Raw genomic sequence first — 18,848 nt, 5'->3', positions numbered from 1 at the left:
CGCAGCCTTCTCTTGCTCTCTGGCATATCATGCATTTTAGTGGGAGATGCATCTCTCTCCCCTCCCCACCCCTGCTCTGCCCTCCCTCCGCCTCCTCCCCTTCCTCTTTTGTGCGGGAGAACTTGGTCAGGAGCCAGACATCTGGGGTCTATCTGCTGTGACTGGTGGGTGGGGGGGGGCACAGAGGGGCAATGCCTGGGGCAGGTTAACTAGCAGGGGACGTGGCCTGTCCCGCTGACTGGATGCACGCTGTGACCGGCATGACATGGATCCCTGTCTGCTGAGGGACCAAACACACTCCCAGACACAGAGCAAAGGCAGGACCTCTCTCTGCCTGCCGAAACGACCCAAGAAATATCTGAGGAGTGACAGAAGGGTGGAAGTCACTCTAGGCCTCAGTGTAAATGGAACCCAAAGTGTCTGTGTGGGGCTGGGGGGCGGTTAGGCCCTCACGCCTACCTTCCTCTATCAGCACGGCTGGATTCCCGCGATTCCAGGACGGGGTGGGAAGACCGAGGGACAGACCTGGCTTGGTCTTTTCTGGATGACTCTCCCACATTCCCCCACAACAGCGGGTTCTCAAACGTTCTCTGTTCTTCTCAGACTCAGGGCTCCATCCCCAGCCCCAGATGCTCAGGGCCTCTGTTACTGAGAACACTGGGGCGACCACCTCCTGTCTCTGCACTTCAAAATCCCCGCCTTCCCTCTTCTCCCGACCCTTCTGTCCCTGCTCTCCTCCGGGGTCAGTCAAGCCAAGCCTCCACCCCAACTTCCGCTTGTGATGCTGCAAGACCTGGCCCAACCAACTCCTCCTGCCTTTGTTAATCATCCCTCTCTACAGGTTTCTCCTCCACAGCCAACACACAGACGCATTCCTTCCTCATCTAGAAAAATAACACCAAAACAGGACTTGAATGCCGTAAGGGAATGCCTCCTCTCCTTCCACCCAACCCCCAATGATCTGGCTGTTACCCACAACACACACCACCCTCGGAAATGTCAATGGATGACTGTATAATCTGCAAACCCATGACTATTTCTCGGCCTTCCTCCTCACTGACCTCTTCACAATGGCCCACACTGTTCACCGCCCCCGCCCAGGAACCCCTCCTGCTTGGCACTCGCAGTCCTGCACGCTGGTCTCTCGAGTCAGCCGGCTTTTTCCTCTGCAAGTATGTGTTTTTCTCCTCCCACTTCCAGATGAAACAGTTCCTATGGGGCTGCCTTCAGCTGCCTCCACTATTTTTGGGTTCTTACCTTACTGACTCCCCTCCATGGTGGCCTTCCTGTCGGCCCCGATGCTCTTCCGAGCCCAGTGTCTGTATTTCCTCTGCCTTCGGGACACCTCCACCTGGATGCCCCACCGGCACTCCAACACCATCCCCTAGTTTCTCTCCCACTTCACCACACCCCCATTCTGCTCAACACCCAGCTTTGCTTCCAGGCTGCCATCATTTTCCCTTTTGATTTTTCTGCACATCCACTCACTGCCAGGACTGGCCAATCTCCTCTCATCAACATTTCCAGCATCATCTTCTCTTCCTTTTCTGACTCCACCCTACATCACCCTACACGACCCCCAGCCTTTCACCTTTGCCGCTCCAACTACTGACACACTGATTTTTCTAAAGTCACTCCGGTCACATTCCTTCTCTGCTCAGAGACCTTCAGTGGATTGCCACCACTTAGCAAACAATGGTGGCAGTGACAGTTACAGACTAGCACGGACCCAAACTGCTACAATTCCCATCCTGTAAGTGAGAGGTGCAGTTCAGTACTTCAGAATTAACAGTTCTTTTTTTTTAAAGATCTTATTTGAGAGAGAGAGAGAGAACGGGGAGGAGCAGAGGGAGAGGGACAAGCAGACTCTTGCTCGGCGCTCAGCGGGGCTCAATCCCACAACCCCGAGATCATGACCTGAGCCGAAACCAAGGGTCAGACACTTAACCAACTGAGCCACCCAAGTGCTCCCACAAAGTTCTTATATACATATTATTTCACTTGATAGTTACAACAATCCTGTGAAGAAAGAACCCTCTCCTCTTTATGAGTGAGGAAGCGGAAGCCCAGAGAGGTTCCACAGTCATTCTGTTAGTAAGAGACAGAAAGGAATTCTTTCGATCCTAATTACCTTTCCCCTCCTAGTACACCATGCCTACCTCTCACCCTCCGGCCAAGCAGGACTGCACAGCTCTGTGCTTCCACACATATGTTCATGCCTTTTCCCCCCAGTCTCTATCTGCACATCCTACACATCATCCAAGATGTGTCCTAAATGCCGCCTCTTCTGTGGAGACGTCCTTGATCCCACCCCAACTGCTAAATGCTATTTCTATCTTTCTCTCTCCAGCATGGATTTTTTCTTTTTTAAGATTTTATTTATTTGAGAGAGAGAAAACACGAGCGGTGGGGAGGGGTAGAGGAAGAGGGAGAGGCAGACTCCCCACTGAGCAGGGAGCCTGATGTGGGGCTCGATCCCAAGGCCCCGGGATCAGGACCTGAGCTGAAGGCAGACACCTAACCGACTGAGCCCCCCAGGTGCCCCTCCAGCACGGATTTTACTGTGCCCTGCGTTATGTTTATTTGGAAACGTGTACATGTCCCTAATCAGAGGCACCATGAGAAAAGAACATGGAGCAGTGGAATCATTCAGTGCTACATTTAAATCTTTCTTCTATCATCTTTTATTTGAGTGACTTTGCGCCTCAGGTTCTTTACCTGTTCTTTACCTGTTCTTTCAAACAGGTATGAATCATGCTTGTTTTGTAATATGGTGTTGTGATGCCAGATCCGAGTGCACACGCATGACGCCTAACAGGGTCTCTGGGTACATAACAGGTACAGGATAAACATTAATTTCCCGTCTCCTCTCCCCTTTTAGATGGAAGCTCCTTGAAAGCAGGTGTTCTGTAAAACACATTGCACTGTGTTCTATACATAGCTGGTGCTCAACAATATTTACAGAATTACATGTAAAGATGAACTACACTGGGCAGCTCACTAGGTCCAAAGAGCGATCTGTCTTAATTCCGACTAGGTCAGGATTCCTCAATTTGGACCTACTGACATTTCAGGCCAGGTAATTCTTTGTTGGGGAGTGGGGGGCTGGGGTGCCTAGGCAGTGCATCATGTCTGACAGCATCCTTGCCTTCTATCCGTCAGATGCCAGGAGCAGCTCCCAAGTCGTGACAACTAAAAATGGCACCAGAAACTGCCCAACGTTCCTGGGGGACAAAGCTGCCCCAGACTGGGAACCACGGCACAAGATACTCTGAGCATCCTCACAATGATCCAGACATGTAGGGAGACCCTCCTCTGCAAGGGGCACTGGATATGCAAAGAGGAAAAAGACAAAGGCTCTGCCGTCCTGGGGCTCAGGAGTACAGAAGGCTTCATGGGAATGGCTTAATTATGACAATGTTTTAAGTGCCAAAATAAGAGACCTATGTGGAAAAGTACAGAGGAAACTTCGAGAGAGCTCCGTGGGTGGCATCCGTGCCCGGGTCTGGAGGCGGTGTGGGGGCGGGGGGAAGGGAGCGCACACCTGGAAGCAGGGCCAGCCTGAGCGGGGAGGCTGCGGAGGGCGGGGGGGCCCCCGGGAGCCAGGTGCAGGGGCGTCGGCGGGGTTCCCGGGATGGGAGGGAGAAGATCGCGTTTGCTCTCACCCCAGTTCTGATGGCGGGGGTAGGGGTGGAGGGGCTAGAGGTCGGCCAGGAGGCTGTCATAAGGGGTTCACGTGAGAAACGACGGAATGCCGAATAAAGACAGCGGCCTGGGGGTGGAAGAGGTAGCTGGAGGCGGACACGAGGCCAGAGGGGCAAGGAGCTGAGGAGTGAGACCCATCCTCCAGGACGCCTGGGTCTGCGCAGCTCGACCCGGCCCCCACCCCCCAGCCTCCACACCCCGCGGGGTGACCAGGACCCAGGAGGAGGCCCCCCAGCGGCTGCGAGCTCCGTGGAACTCTGTAAGGGAAACTTCCAGAACCGCCTGAGGCAAAGGAAAACCGAGGTGTGCAACCCGCGAGGGTAGACCTCTCCCGTTTGGGAGAGGATGGAAACGCGAGGGGAGTCTGAAGGAGGAAGGGGGGTTAGGAAGGGCTTTTCCTGGAATGGCAGGGTTTAGGGAGCTGAAGGAGAGCGGGAGGAGAACGATGGGGGGAGGCCTGAGGAGGAGATGGGGTGGGAGGACCTGCGAGAGAAGGGGCTCGTGGTGGAGGAGGAGGGACCGTGGCAGACACGTTACAAGGCCAGAGAGAAGCCACCAAGCCATCCTCCCCTGGTGGCTTCTCCTCTCCGTGAACCGTGGTGAAGTCATCGCTAAGAGCAGGGGCACTGAGGTGGGTAGCGCGGGGCGCGGTGGGGGTGAGGTGGGCGTGGCTTACAGCGGAGCTCTGGGGGCCGGAAGTCAGTGGGTGCTGACAGTGCCCCCCTGAGCAGTCGGGCATCTTCAGGGTATCCTATTATTTTTTTAAATGTAAATTCAAGTTAGTTGACATATAGTGTATTATTCGTTTAGTGATTCATCAGGTGCATAGAACACCCACTGCCCATTACATCAAGTGCCCTCCCTAATGTCCATCACCCAGTTACCCCATTCCGCCACCCACCTCCCCTCCAGCAACCCTCAGTTTGTTTCCTGGAGTTAAGAGTCTCTTATGGTTTGTCTCCCTCTGTTTTTACCTTATTTTATTTTTCCTTCCCTTCCCCTATGTTCAGCTGTTTTGTTTCTTAAATTCCACATGAGTGAAATCATATGGTCTTTGTCTTTCCCTGACTTATTCTGTTTAGCATAATACCCTCTACTTCCATCCACATCATTGCAAATGGCAAGATTTCATTTTTTTTTTGATGGCTGAATACTATTCCATGGTGTGTGTGTGTGTGTGTCTGTGTGTGTGTACCACACGGTACCTTCTTATTTATGTCCTCACATTCAGAGTCAACAAGATGCCCCATTTCTGAGACCCATGAAGGTCTGCTGGATGCTCTGGGAGCCAACTGCTCAGAATTTACACAAATACCGTACCTACAGAGAAGAAAACAAGCGGGCAGTCTTTTTATTTTTCTAGGAAAACTCATTTTCCATGAGTTTATTCTATTTTACTTGGGTGTAAACATTTCAAAACAAAAACGTCCACTGAAGCATGAAGCATCTAACTAACGAGAACAATGGGCTCCTTCCCCCCCTCTTCTGTGTTCATCTGCACGCAGTGGCCTTCATTCTTTGAAAGCTTTTACTTTAGTGTCACATAAAACTCATCACCTAAGACTATGCACGGAACGTGTGAAGCTTCATCACTGAACTGTCATCACGCTACCTACCTTTTCTCAGGAGCGTTTGATACATTATAACATCTGAGCAACATGTTAAAATTCAAAGACTTATAGTACTTACATTTCTGATCAAGTAAGAATTGATTTTTCTCCTCTGAATCCACTAAAAAAAATAAATTCACCTACACTTGACAAATCTGAGAACATTTAATACAGCTCTTACAAATTCAGTTTTATATTAATTTTATAGAACAGAACTGCGAAGACCAAAAATTATCTACGCATGGGTTTCCTTCCAACTGGTAAGAGAGCATGAAACAGCATGCGGCATTCTTTTTTTTTTTAAAGATTTTATTTACTTATTCATAGGAGATAGAGAGAGAGAGAGAGGCAGAGGGAGAAGCAGGCTCCCTGCCGAGCAGGGAGCCCAACGCGGGACTTGATCCCAGGACTCTGGGATCATGACCTGAGCCGAAGGCAGAAGCTCAACCATCTGAGCCACCCAGGCACCCAGCATGCAGTATTATTATTGTCATGTCTCAACTCTCAGTAGACAAGGAAAAACACAAGGAGCAATTATTACACTCATGAACAAGGATCAGTGAAAAAAATTAAAATTTCTGGGGCGCCTGGGTGGCTCAGTTGCTTAAGGGTCTGCCTTCGGCTGGGCTCCCTGCTTGGCGAGGAGTCTGCTTCTCCCTCTCCCTCTGTGCTTTTTCTCTCGCTCTCTCTCTCAAATGAGTAAATAAAATCTTAGAAAAAAATTCTAAGATTTTATTTGTCAGAGAGAGAGAGACACACACAGAGAGAGAGAGAGACAGCACAAGCAGGGGCAGAGGCAGAGGGAGAAGGAGGCTCCCCGCTGAGCAAGGAGCCCCATGGAGGACTCAATCCCAGGACCCTGGGATCATGACCTGAGCCAAAGGCAGACACTTAACCAACGGAGCCACCGAGGCATCCCTAAAAAAAATTTTAACTTATTCAGTCATTCAGTGAATTGCTCATTGAATACCTATCATAAGGCAGGTATAGGGCCAAGCCCTGGGAAGGTTTTAAGATGACCATGACATACTTCTTACCTTCAGCTTTTAAAATGTTAGTTGGGGAGATAAGGTATTACTACCAAATATGGGAAAGGGAGTTATCATAAAAAGATACACAGCCCCCAGCTGGAGGGTTGTTTTAATCCACTCTTCTGGTTATTGATAAAGACATGAAGGGCAAGAAGGGAGACAGAGATGTGTCAGAATGCAAGGATGGGAGCCAGAGGGCACGGAAGCTGCAGGAGCACCTGGTTCTGGGCTCAGGGCAGCTCGGGGCAACACAGCAGGAGTCTGTAGATTTCACTCAAATGCAGTGTCATCAACAGGACTCCACTAATCCCCAATCTGTGTCTCTCTGACCTGGTACTAACTGCCTCCCTTTTCTTACTCATACTTTCTTTTCTCTTCTAACCTGGGCTCCAAGGTGGCCTGGCATGCTCACAGACCCTCTGTACCTCATAACCACTCAGCTGAGAGTCTCACCTCTTCTGGGTTCTTAGCTTGATTCCAGTAAAAGGAAGAGAGAGAAGAACTGATGGCTCCAGATTTTCTCTTTCAGCTGGGTCCCAGCCCTTGGCTGCACTGTGGACTGGTTACCCCTGAGCCGGGGATCACATGGTATAAGCCCCTCGGCCACTGAGGTTGAAGGGCAAGGCACCTGCATGAATCACATCTCCAGGGAAGATGGAGACAAGACCTCCTGGAGGATGTGTCCTTAGCTGTTCTTGACGCCTAAGGAGGGTTTGAAGACAGATTGCAAGGTGGGGTGGGACACCCCAGATGGAAAACAGAAAAGGAAATTCAGTTAGGCTAGAATACTTTCTCCTTCAATACGTGAAGGAGAAGAGCCCGGAGAAGGGAGGCTGAGGCCGGATCACAAGGTGGGTGCGTGCTGTGGAAGGAGACTGGATTTTCTCCTAGGGCACGGGGCGGGGGGCGGGGGAGTGAACGAACTGGAGCTCTGCTCCCAGAAGATTCCTCTGGCAGTTTAGTGCAAGGTGTACTGGAAAGGGGACACAAGAGGTGGGAAGTCTGGTCAATCTCACGCCCAGCTCCAATCCAAACTCAAAGACTAGAGGCAAGTACGCCAGCTGGGGGCTGCTGCATGGTCCGAGGGGAGAGTGACCAGGGCCTGAATCAGGGCACAGGCCTGGCAATGCAAGTGGGCAACAGAAACAAGGCAAGTGTGTGCAAGCACGGGAACATCATGTAAAATTACTCAGGATATAAGGCCTGGGCCCTGGAACGCTATTTGACTCATAGAGCACAAGGAGAGATGAAGGTCATGCACAACTGGTACATGGGGAGGTGACGGCTTACCGAGGGCATGTAACACGATGCGGAGATCCTTCAAGAAGCCCCTCAGAGTCACCAGGGGAGACAATGAGGTCTCAGGGGTGGAGCGGGCAGTGACGAGGAGGTCTGGCAGGCATGGTGGGATAAAGTGTGGTTACAGCATGGGCTCCGTGGGCTGCAGTGTGAGCCCTTGTCAAAAACAGCTTGATAGGGTCAGTGCCGCTCCCAGGGACAGGGGGACTGAGAAGGGGTCACACATGTGGGTGCAGTGGAGGTCAAAGGTGCCTGGGAAGGAGAAGAGGAGAGGTCTACAACGGGAACTGTGGGGACTAAGAAGTATGCGTGGAGGGGGCCGGGCTGCAGAAAGCCTGCCCGAGGGAAACCATGTATACAAATACCGCAGTCTCCGCCCCTTCTTACCGACCCTCACCTTCCAGGTAACCACACAGCCACCGAGGCTCAGGGCCAGGGCGCTGTCCAGCAAAGAGTGTAAGCATTTGGGACTTTATTCTAGAGGGAAAGCTGCTGAAGAGCAGAAGCAAGGGGACTTGATTGCTGTAACTGGGTGAAGACTAGATTATAGGTTGGCGAGGGTGGGAACGAGACAGCCAATTAAAAACCTACTGCAACTCTCCGGGCCGGGGCCGGGGGTTGTGTCTTGGAACCGTGTGGTGCAATGCAGATAGAGAGAAGCAGCCCTGCCAGGGAGCCAGCTGTGAGGACAGAAGGGCCAGGGATAGTTCCTAGGGTTTGGCTTGACCCCTGAGGTACCATGTTTGTACTGTCTATGGAGATGGAGAATAAAACACAGCCAAAGTTCTGTGTGTATAAGTCAAGTCTGAGATGCCTATTAGACAGCCAAGTCGAAACGACAAAGAAGCAGCTAGCTGAGGGCCTCCCTCTTGGGGAGTCCAGGCTGGAGGTGAGAGACTGGGAGTTATCCATGTCCGGGGAGCATTAAGGCATGGGCCCATGATATCTTCTACGGAGAGTCCTTGAAAGAAGAAATGTAGGCCCAGGACAGTCACCAGAGTGTCCAGAGAAGTGACCAAGAGAAAGAAAATCAAGGCATGATGTTATGGGAGTGAAGGGAGGAGAGTCTCGAGTCACCTCTGCAGGATGCTGTGGAGACGTCCAGGGAGATGCGGAGAGAAATGTCCTTGGGTTTGGCCACGTGGGGCTTGTAAGAGACTCCAACAAAGCAGTCGGTACGAAGAGCTGAGGCAGGGGAGGGCTTGCAGTGTGCCGAACAGGGAAAGGCAGGTGAGGAAGCAGGAAAGAAGGGCATGTAGACATCACAGGGACCCAGGGCAATGGCGAGAGCCGGGCATGGTCGTGGAAGCAACTGGCAGAGATGCACAACTGTAATATCTGTCCACTCCAGCATGGGAGAAAAAGGTGGGGCGGGAGCGAGAGGGAACACTGAAATCCCTGTGCAAGACAAGAGATGGGGATGCAGAGCACAAACAGAGGGACTGGCATGTACTTGGACAGGGACACTCCTTCCAGCACAACAAGGAGCAGCAGGCGCGTCTGTGGACTTGCAGGTGGGCAAGTGAGGGCTCTCAGTTTCTCTGTGAAGTACGTAGCGACGTCATGAGCTAAGAGCGAGGATGTGAGTGTGGGTGTACAGTCAGGAGATCAAGAAGAGGGTGTCAAAGTCGTCTTGGAGACTCAGAAAACAAACGACCAGAAAGGGCCCCCACCCTGCAGGGCTGATGCCCATTTGAGGCCTGTGGTCATGAACCAGCTGTGCAACCAGTCACTGCAATGTGAGGGTCAGTGCAGCCATGTGTGGCTGTGCTGGGGTGGCCATACGTGGCTCAGGTCAACCAGGCTCAGAAGTTACTGAGTCAGGCAAACGTGGCAGAGGGGGAGGGGAGCAACACTGCTGGAGGGGGGTACTGCAAGGGGCCAATGGCACTTCGACTGCAGAGGGAGGCAATCCTGTTGGCAAGGACACGGTGGGTCACGGCTCTGGAGCCCTCAGTGGTACGTGAGCTGTTATCACAGGTAAGAGGAGGGAGTGTGGTGGCTGAGCTTGGAGGTGGTGCCTTTGCTGGAATGAGGAGGCCTAAGGCATGACTGCAGAAGTGGGTGGTCAGTCACCCAGCGGGGAGAGAAGCACCCCGGGAGTGGAACAGCAGCAGATGGCATGGTCCGCGGGTATGCTAACGTTCCCAAGAAACAATCAGAGGAGCATCGTGAACCTGGGAACTAGGAGCTCATATCATGAGTCCAGGAGGAAAGGTGACCAAGACACTGGTGGTGAGTGGTCCAGCCAGCCTCCAAGGAGCCGCAAAGAGGCAAGTCATGTAAGCTCAGCCCCCACTTGAGAAGGCTGCAGGGAAGGCTGTGTGAACTCAGGGACATCTCAGACCAGGAAGGGGGGCAGTGCTCAGAGAAGAGGTGGAAGGGAGTGGCTGCAGCCATATCTGTGCCCAGAGGACACAGGGTGAGGGAGGGCTGGGGCAGGCAGGGGTTGGGGGGGCGCTCTCCTGGACAATGTCGTTTCTGGTCTGTATCCTGCAGCCTGGCCTGTCTCCATTTATAAAGGCCCACGGGCAGGTCCACACTGCAGAAGCCCAGCTGGCTTCTTGAGAACGTTCTACCAAAGATGTTGGTGGACCAACATCTTGGGGAAAGAATGGGCAATTCAGAGAAAGCAGAAGAAAACTGGAACAAAGAATGAGAATAGCCAGCAAGAGAGGAGATGAGGACTAACTCTGAGGAAATGGTGGGGAAAGAGCCAGTTAAGAGGAACACTTAGAACGCTGTGTAACATATGGCAGGCGGTCCGTTTTTTACTTTTATTTTTATTTATTTATTTTTAAAAGACTTATTTATTTACTTGAGAGAGAGTGAAAGAGTGCACATGAGCGGGGGGAGGAGCAGAAAGCGAGGGAGAAAGCGAGCTCCCCGCTGCGCAGGGAGCCCGACACGGGGCTCGATCCCAGCACCCCGGGAGCATGACCTGGGCCGAAGGCAGACGCCCAACTGACTGAGCCACCCAGGTGCCCCATGGTGAGTTTTTTTAAATAAAAAATCAAAACATTCGAGGCTGTGAAAGAAAACAGTGGGTCCTAAGGCATATCTAAAAAGAAGATGCTGTGACATGTGGGTCACACTCCCTGTTTAATTGCTTTGTGTCAGTCCCCCTGCCACGTGGACACACGGCACAGCAACAACAACCCCAGTCAGAAGCAGCAGAGTCCGGACCAGGCTGGGTCTGAGTTGCTGGCAGGCTGCACGGGCTCCTTTCCCCAGGAAATGCGAAGTAGGTCTCAAACTCCAAAGCCACAAGGAGTCTGGTCCAGGGGATTTGTCACTCTCATTTGCTATTTGAAGAGCTGCAGTCAGCTCTAAATTAGACTCTGATTATCCTAACCTATGCCATGACATAAATGGGTGAGGACAGCCTATCTGTATCAAGGACATTCATCGCCACCATTCAACTCTTGCTATTATTTTCCACTGGGTTAAATTCTGATAAAGACCAAAATTCCGATAAAGATCATTTTGGTCTTTATTGGAATTTAGTCCAGTCGAAACGAGAGCAAGACACTAAAGATTCCTCTCTTAGTGAAGAACACGAGAAGGAAGTACAATCGTTCCCTCATTTCAAGAAAACCATCGTCACACTCCATGTTCACTGCAGCATTATTTAGAAGAGCCAAGACGTGGACACACCTAAGTGTCCATCAGTGGATAAACGGATACAGAAAATGTGATGTATGATGGAAGGTTACTCAGCCATAAAAAAGAAGGAAATCCTGCCATTTGTGACAATATGGTTGAACCTGGAGGACATTAAGCTAAGTGAAATAAGCCAGACAGAGAAAGACAGGTACTGCATGATCTCACTTATATGTGCAATCTGAAACAAACTGAACTCATAGAAACAGAACAGACTGGTGGTTGCCAGAGGTGGGGGAGTGGGGTGGGGGAAGTGGGTGAAGGGGCTTAAAAGGCACAAACTTCTAGTTATAACTAAGTCCTGGGGATATAATGTACAGCATGGTGATATAGTTTAATACTGTATTGTATATTTGAAAGTTGCTAAGAGAGTAGGTCTTGAAAGTTCTCATCACAAGAAGAAAAATTTGTAGCTATGTGGGGTGAGGGATGTTAACTGGCCTTACTGTGGCAATCATTTTGCAATATACACATATATCCAATCATTATGTTGTATGTCTAAAAGGAATACAATGTTATATGTTAATTATATGGCTGGGTATTCACCTCTGCACGTTCCCCACAGCCACTCAACAAAAAAAGAATGAATGAATTCACCTCATTTGCAAATGGCACAAGAATGTGGTTAGGTAGAGAATGACACTTATCGAATGGTATTAAAATGAAGTAAATAAAAAATTAATCTGATGGAACATTAAAAGCCTGGAAAGATCGCTCTCTGGCCCATGATTTAGATGAAAGAAACAGATCTTGGCACAAATACGTTTGACATAAGTATTATTCCCAATTCTAACTCCACCACCAGCTCAGAGAAGTCCCTTAAGCTTTCTGTACTAGTGTCTCCACAGGAGAAATGAGGTGTGAGGTCACATTTATGCACATCACTGTATGTATGTCAGATGGGTTAAGAAAATGAGGGACAAGAGAGAGAAAAGACCACACTTGGAAGTCTACAAATCTTCTCTTTTTTTAAGGGGGGGGGTATTTTGTTTTGTTGTGTTAAAAAACACATACCATTTAATTTACCATCTCAATCATTTTTAAGTGTACAGTATAGTAGTGTTGGGTACGTTATTGTGCAACAGATCTCTAGATCCTTTCGTTGTACAAAACTGAAACTCTAACCCCTTGAATACTTATGAACCTTTGCTCATGAGGCTCAGGTGGGGTCCTTCACGAGGTAAATATCCTCAACTTTGGAGAAGAGAGAGATGTGGTATGGGCAGAGTGGTGGCGGTCCCTTCTTTTCTCTCACGCACTTAAAGTCTGGCCCTAAAGAAACAAGATCACAGGCAGTGGATAGTTTAACCAAGAATTCAAGTGTGTTTGCGCACTCACAGGGACAACACACGTTGTGTTCAGCTCTGGGTAAATTCATTGCCATCACCGTCTGATAAGAAGCTGTCCCCCCTAAGATCTTAGTAGACAGTAGACAGTAACAAAAGTTACTGTCACTTCTCTTTTTCAATATTCAACATACCTTGGAATCCTGAGACTATTTGGACAACATCTTCATACACCATTAGAGTGGCAGATCGTTCTGGAAGCAGGCCCAGGCTCAGTGAAGAAAATACTGCAGAAACAAAAATGGACATAAGGGAATTCTGAAATTTAAATCAAAAAGCCCACCCTAATTTTGGGGGCACACTGCATTCTTTGTATTGTCTGATTTCAAATCAATCAACAATACTGATTTTTAGTATTGTGACATAATAAGATATGTAATATTATTTGGTGTCTGACCCTGGTTCCTGACACAGAGCGCCTAACTCCCTTGTAGTTTTCTGGGTGTTAGGAGGATTTTTTTGTTCTAATGAGGCGACTGGGTGGGCTCCTGGATGGGGGCTGGTCACCAGAAAGTTGTAAGTAGAAGCTTGGAACTTTCAGCCCCACCCCTCCACCTCCAGGGAGGAGAGAGGGGTGAGAGATTAAATTCATAATCAATCTTGCCTCCATGATGAAACCTCCATGAAAATTCCAGAAGTACAGGGTTTGGGGAGTTTCCAGATTGGTGAATGCATCTATGTGCCGGGGGGTGGGACACCTCAAATCCCAGAGACAGAAGCTGCCGTGTTGAGGACCCTTCCAGACCTCGTCTGTGTATCTCTTCCTCTGGCTGTTCATCTGTATCCTTTATGATATCCCTTATAATAAGTTGGCAAATTTAAATAAATGTTTCCCCGAGTTCTTGAGCCACTATAGCAAATTACTGAACCTGAGAAAGGGTCGTAGGCACCCCTGATTTGGAGTCAGTTGCCCGAAGCACAGGTGGTGACACGCTGGGAGTTATGTGTGAGTGGGGGGGGGGTGGCAGTCTCGTGGGACTGAGCCCTTCACCTGGGGGTCTGCGCTGACTCTGGGTAATGCTAGAATTGAACCAAACTGTAGGACACCCCGTTGGTGTCCAGAGAATTAGAGAATTGGTTGGTTTGAGAAAAAGCCCCATTCATTTGTGTCAGGAGTGTTGTGAGTAGAGAGAAAGGAAACATTTTTCATTTAAGTCTGATTAGCAAGACTTTCTGGATGCTACAAGAATCCCACAATCTCTCGTATAACAACTGCTCACGCTGCAACAATCGACTAGTTTTTATTTGCCTAGAAGTTTTTAGTAAAGTATCTGAGTCTCTTCACATTAGGAATATACTACACATTATATGAATGTAAAATATATAAAGTTAGATATTAATGTTAAAAAAAAGACTTTAAAAACATGTGCTCAGGTTAACAAATGCCACATGACAGAAGAACATGCCCCCGTATTCTGGAAACTAATAAGATGACAGCAGTCGTGCTGTTTTTAAAATTCTTGCTTAAGAACCTAGACTTTCTTTTTTAAAGATTTATTTATTTATTTATTTGAGAGAGCGAGAATGAGAGAGAGAGAGAGTACATGAGAGGGGGGAGGGTCAGAGGGAGAAGCAGGCGCCTCGCTGAGCAGGGAGCCCGATGTGGGACTCGACCCCGGGACTCCGGGATCACGACCTGAGCCGAAGGCAGTTGCTTAACCAACTGAACTCTCTCTCTCTCAAATAAATAAATAAATCTTAAAAAAAAAAAAAAGAACCTAGACTTTCAACTAAAAAATTCACAAAGCCTGCATGTTTCTGAGGAGAACATGAATCAAAGAAAAAACAAATAAATGTATTATGGAAAAATAATGCTCACTAAGGTCACCGAACCCTTAGTAACATGTCAGACATTATTCTAAGTGCTTTAAATTTGGTGATTTATTTAAATCTCAAAACAACTCTACGGCTGCGCCTGGGTGGCGCAGTTGGCTAACCCTTCAACTCTTGGTTTTGGCCCAGGTCATGATCTCAGGGTCGTGGGATGGAGCCCCCCTGTTGGACTCCGTGCTCAAGAGTCTGCTTGAGAGTCTTTCTCTCCCTCTTTGTTCCTCCCTCTGCTCACGCATGTGTGTGCACGACGCATGCCACGCTCTCTCAAATAAGTAAATAAATCTTAAAAAAAAAAATCCAACTCTATGAAACAGATATTATTAACTTGTCCATTTGACAGGTAAGGAAACAGGCTTATAGGTAAGGAATTAACTTGTGCAAGATCCCACAGCTGGTAAATACTGGAGCTAGGACTTAACTCTGCAGTCTGTTCTCAACTGCTATGCTACACAGACTCAAATTCAAAGATCGGGCTTTATCCAGTCCAAGTTTAAAGATGAGGAAAGCAAGGTCTAGAGAGGTAAACCGACTTTCTGGGAAAATATCGGGGACCAGAAATACCAAGTGCTAAGAATATCTGTTAGGACTCCTGGGTCTTAATAGTGCCCGGAGGGGACCAGTGAGCTGGCCTTGGACATGACCTCTCTTTTCCTATCCCCTCTCCAGTCAACTTACGGAGCTGCCATTATATACAAGGCCCAGTGCTCCAGGTGTGGAACAGATCAGTGCTGGAGGCAATCTGCGCCTGCGAGGTTCTAATTAGAAGGGGCCTGGGGCACACAAGTGGAAGGTGGTCATTGCCATGAGCAACACAAGAATGCACCTCGGTGCTGTGGAAATAATCTGGTGGTTCCTCAAAATATATCACACACACAGTTACCATCTGATCCAACAATTCCACTTTTAGGTAGAGACCCAAGAGAACTGAGAATGTATATTCACACAGTAACTTATAAGTCAATGTTCATGGCAAAAAATGGAAACAACCCAATATCCACCAACCAATAAGCAGATAAACAAAATGAGGTCCATCCATACAATGGAACATCATTCATTCATAAAAAAGGAAAAAATACTGATTCAGGCTATAATACGGATGCACCATGAAAATGCTACACAAAGTAAAAGATGCCAGACACAGAAGGCTCCATATTACAGAATTCCATTTATCTGCAATGTTCAGAATAGGCCAACCACAGAGACAGAGAGGAGATCGGTGGTTGCCAGGGCCTGGGGGTCATAGGGGGTACAGAAAATATTCTGGAATTAGTTAGTGGTGATGGTTGTAAAATTTTGTGAACTGCACACTTCAAAATGGTGAACTTAATGGCATATGAATTATAATTTTAAATAAAAAACAAAAAGAATAAGAAAAAAAAAGACTTCATCTTTGGAGTACAAAGTTGGGAGAAAAGTCACTTCAGGTTGGGGGAGGGAGGATCAGGGAATGCGTGTGAGCCAGGATTAAAGCAGGGAGACCTACCTTGGATAAATCCTTCGTAACCGCTTCAAAGGGACACTTAACCTTCTTTAACAATGATCCCTTCACCCAACAGCACTGGGTCCCCAGTGGCCCAGAAGAAAGGGTCACTGTAGTGATGCTGCCTTCACAAACGCCCTGTCCCATCAGAGAGCTCACACACATCCTAAGTGGCACTTCCCGGGCCCTGAACAGTTCTGTGCCGACTGCTGTGGGGGACTCTGAGCTCTGAAGTCACCTGTGATCAGTCTCTCGAGATGTGTGTGACCACCGCAGGGTGTTCTGTGAACATCTCTAACCGAAAACATTTGGTACTTCCATACATAAGGCGTCTGCTCTAGCAGACGTTCTAAAGCCTTTTATCCTGGAGAGAAAAATGACCTCTCATGATGAGTGGGCTGAGAGGCACCATAGGGGCTTCCCGGAGCAGGAGAGAAGGGACTGAATGCCCCAGGGGGTGGGAGGGGGGCGCAGAGAGACCCCGGACCCCCATCACAGGGGGGATGCTGGCTGATGTCTGGAGGTTCTTGTCCTTCCAGGCAGATGTTTGTGTTTTGGTAAGTAGAGAGAAAGGAATGTCGAACTCCACCTGCAAGAATCAGGAAGACTGCACGGAGCAGCAAACAGCCAGGCTGGGCATGGAACACCCAAGACAAACTCGCCAAGAGAGCATCGGTCAAGGAGTAACCGTGCAGACAGAGTGGGTGACATGTCAGCTTCATCAAGAGAACAACAAATTGCCCAGGCGTCTAGACCATGAGATACATAAGGTAGAAGGGACTAGGGAAGGAAGGTCTACACTTTATCCTGGGGACACTGAAGCCCTTCAGGCAGACGTGTAACATAATTATATATATATATGTAGGTACATATTTTTAAGACACGGATGCTCACTGAATATAGAAGGTGGTTTGAAGGGGCAGATGGACTGAGCTGGAGGCGGCTGCAATAGGCCTGGTAGAGCGATAACTATGGAGATGGGCCTAATTAAGAGGTGGACTTACAGTCTTTCGTTGATGGACTGCATTTTCCATAAGTGAATTTGTTTTACCTGTTTGCCAAGGGTAAAGGGTACTCTCCTTATGCTGGGCATCCCCCTCTCCAATCTACACCCCCTTCCTTGAAAGGGCAAAACCAACACATTCTCCAAGAAGGACTGTCAAGGATGAAAAAAGAAATCCATTCCAAAATCTCTGAAGAATGCCAATAAAACCGTGTGCGCCCGCGTAGAGAAGAAAGCATTTTCTAGTTTTGAATTCTCACCACATTTTAGGAGAGGCTCCCAGCTTTTCTCTGTTCCTTATCCAGTTATCTGTAGTACCAACAGTATTTTCTTGACCTCCAAAAGCAAGCATGGAAACAATAGTTTACTCTGCCTTTTATAATAGGCAAGTCCAAGGTTTGGTCACCTTTTCTGTCCGATTGTAGTTAAGAGTATCTTGATTATATTAACAAGGCAAACAGAAAAATAATCAAAGGCATGGGTGGATCCTTGAAAATTAGTCAGTCTAATTAATTTAGTTTTAGAAATGAGAAATGTGGGCTTGGAAAGCCATGATGGGCCCCCGTGTGGGGGGCAGCTGGGGGCGGGTGGGGCGAGAACCCAGGGGTCTTCATGCCTAGTCCCAAACCCTTCCAATTAAACCACATTGCTTCCATTTTTTGACTCATTTAAGAAAACGGCTATTATGGAAATGGTTGCTTTTTCTCAAACGATCATGTTAACAAAGTCAAAACAAATGTAATTACAGTACACTGAACCCTCATTATTTGTGGATTCAGTGTTTGCAAATGCACCTCCTTGCTAAAATTCATTTGTGACCCCACAGTCAATCCTTATGATGCTTTATATGAGCAAGTACAGAGCGGTCAAAAATTTGAGGCCCGGATGCACATGTTTCCAGCTGAGGTCAAACAAGGTGATGCTCTACCTTTTCCTTTCAGCTCGCATACTGTAAGTGCCAGGTTTTTCACATTTCTGTGCTTCTTTTTGGTGATTTCGCTGTTTAAAATGGCCCCCAGGCCCAGGGCTGCCATTCCTAACTGCAGGAAGGCTGGGAGGTGCTTATGGGAAAAACATATGTTAGATAAGCCTTGTTCAACCAGGAGTTATGGAGCTGTTGGCCATGAGTTCCATGTTCATGAACCAGCAGTATATTATTAAATCAAGTGTCTTTTTTCTTTTTTTTACAAGCTTTTTAAATTTATTTATTTGAGAGAGAGAGCACAAACAGGGGGAGGAACAGAGGGAGAGGGAGAAGCAGACTCCCCACTGAGCAGGGAGCCCGATGCAGGCTCCATCCCAGATCTCCCAGGACCCCGAGATCATGACCTGAGCCGAAGGCAGACACTTAAATGGTTGAGCCACCCAGGTGCCCCTAAATCATGCGTCTTTAAACACCCCAAAACACACATAAACCAAGGTGATATATTGCTTGGCTGATGAAAATGTTATGACAGGAAGCTCCGAGGACCCTAATCCTGAATTTCCCCTGAAAGCCATGGCTCAGTATTGACTACCCCAGGGTGCATGGCGATTTTATAGAATATACTGATAGTTTGTGCAGGGGCTCTCCCAGCAAAGGTGGAGTTGTGGTGTCTGGCTACCATTTAAACTTCCCTGGGTTGTTTCCAGTGATTTCTCAGTGTGAAAAATGGAGGCGGTCAAACATTTTCTTCATATATAACCTAATAAAGATCATCTTCCTATTTTGTGGGCTGAGGATTCCGTCCCAGATCTGCCCCCCATGCTTTGGTAAGTTCATGGTTTTGAACCCAACAATGCTAATGAGTTCATGGTTCTTATCTCAACAATACTAATGACCCCCAAACCACACTTCTACCTCCAAACGCCTTGAGCCCTCAAATCACTTCAAACTAC

General features: G+C 48.4%; 1 protein-coding gene across 1 annotated transcript in view; it reads right to left on the bottom strand.

Annotated features, from left to right (window-relative positions):
* The window catches only part of FAM171A1 (family with sequence similarity 171 member A1), a 123,470-nt gene that overhangs the window by 36,818 nt on the left and 67,804 nt on the right, over positions 1-18,848 (bottom strand). Inside the window, exon 3 of the mRNA XM_028114199.2 lies at positions 12,789-12,881. Within this exon, the coding sequence (XP_027970000.1) occupies positions 12,789-12,881 (93 nt within the window). The remainder of the gene's footprint in view (positions 1-12,788; positions 12,882-18,848) is intronic.

Source organism: Eumetopias jubatus, unplaced genomic scaffold, assembly GCF_037043125.1.
Source record: "Eumetopias jubatus isolate StellerSeaLion01/CBP00866 unplaced genomic scaffold, mEumJub1_p1.0 scaffold_8, whole genome shotgun sequence".
Lineage (NCBI taxonomy): Eukaryota > Metazoa > Chordata > Mammalia > Carnivora > Otariidae > Eumetopias > Eumetopias jubatus.
Note: the sequence above shows the minus strand (reverse complement) of the source record. Positions and strands in the feature narration are given on the sequence as shown.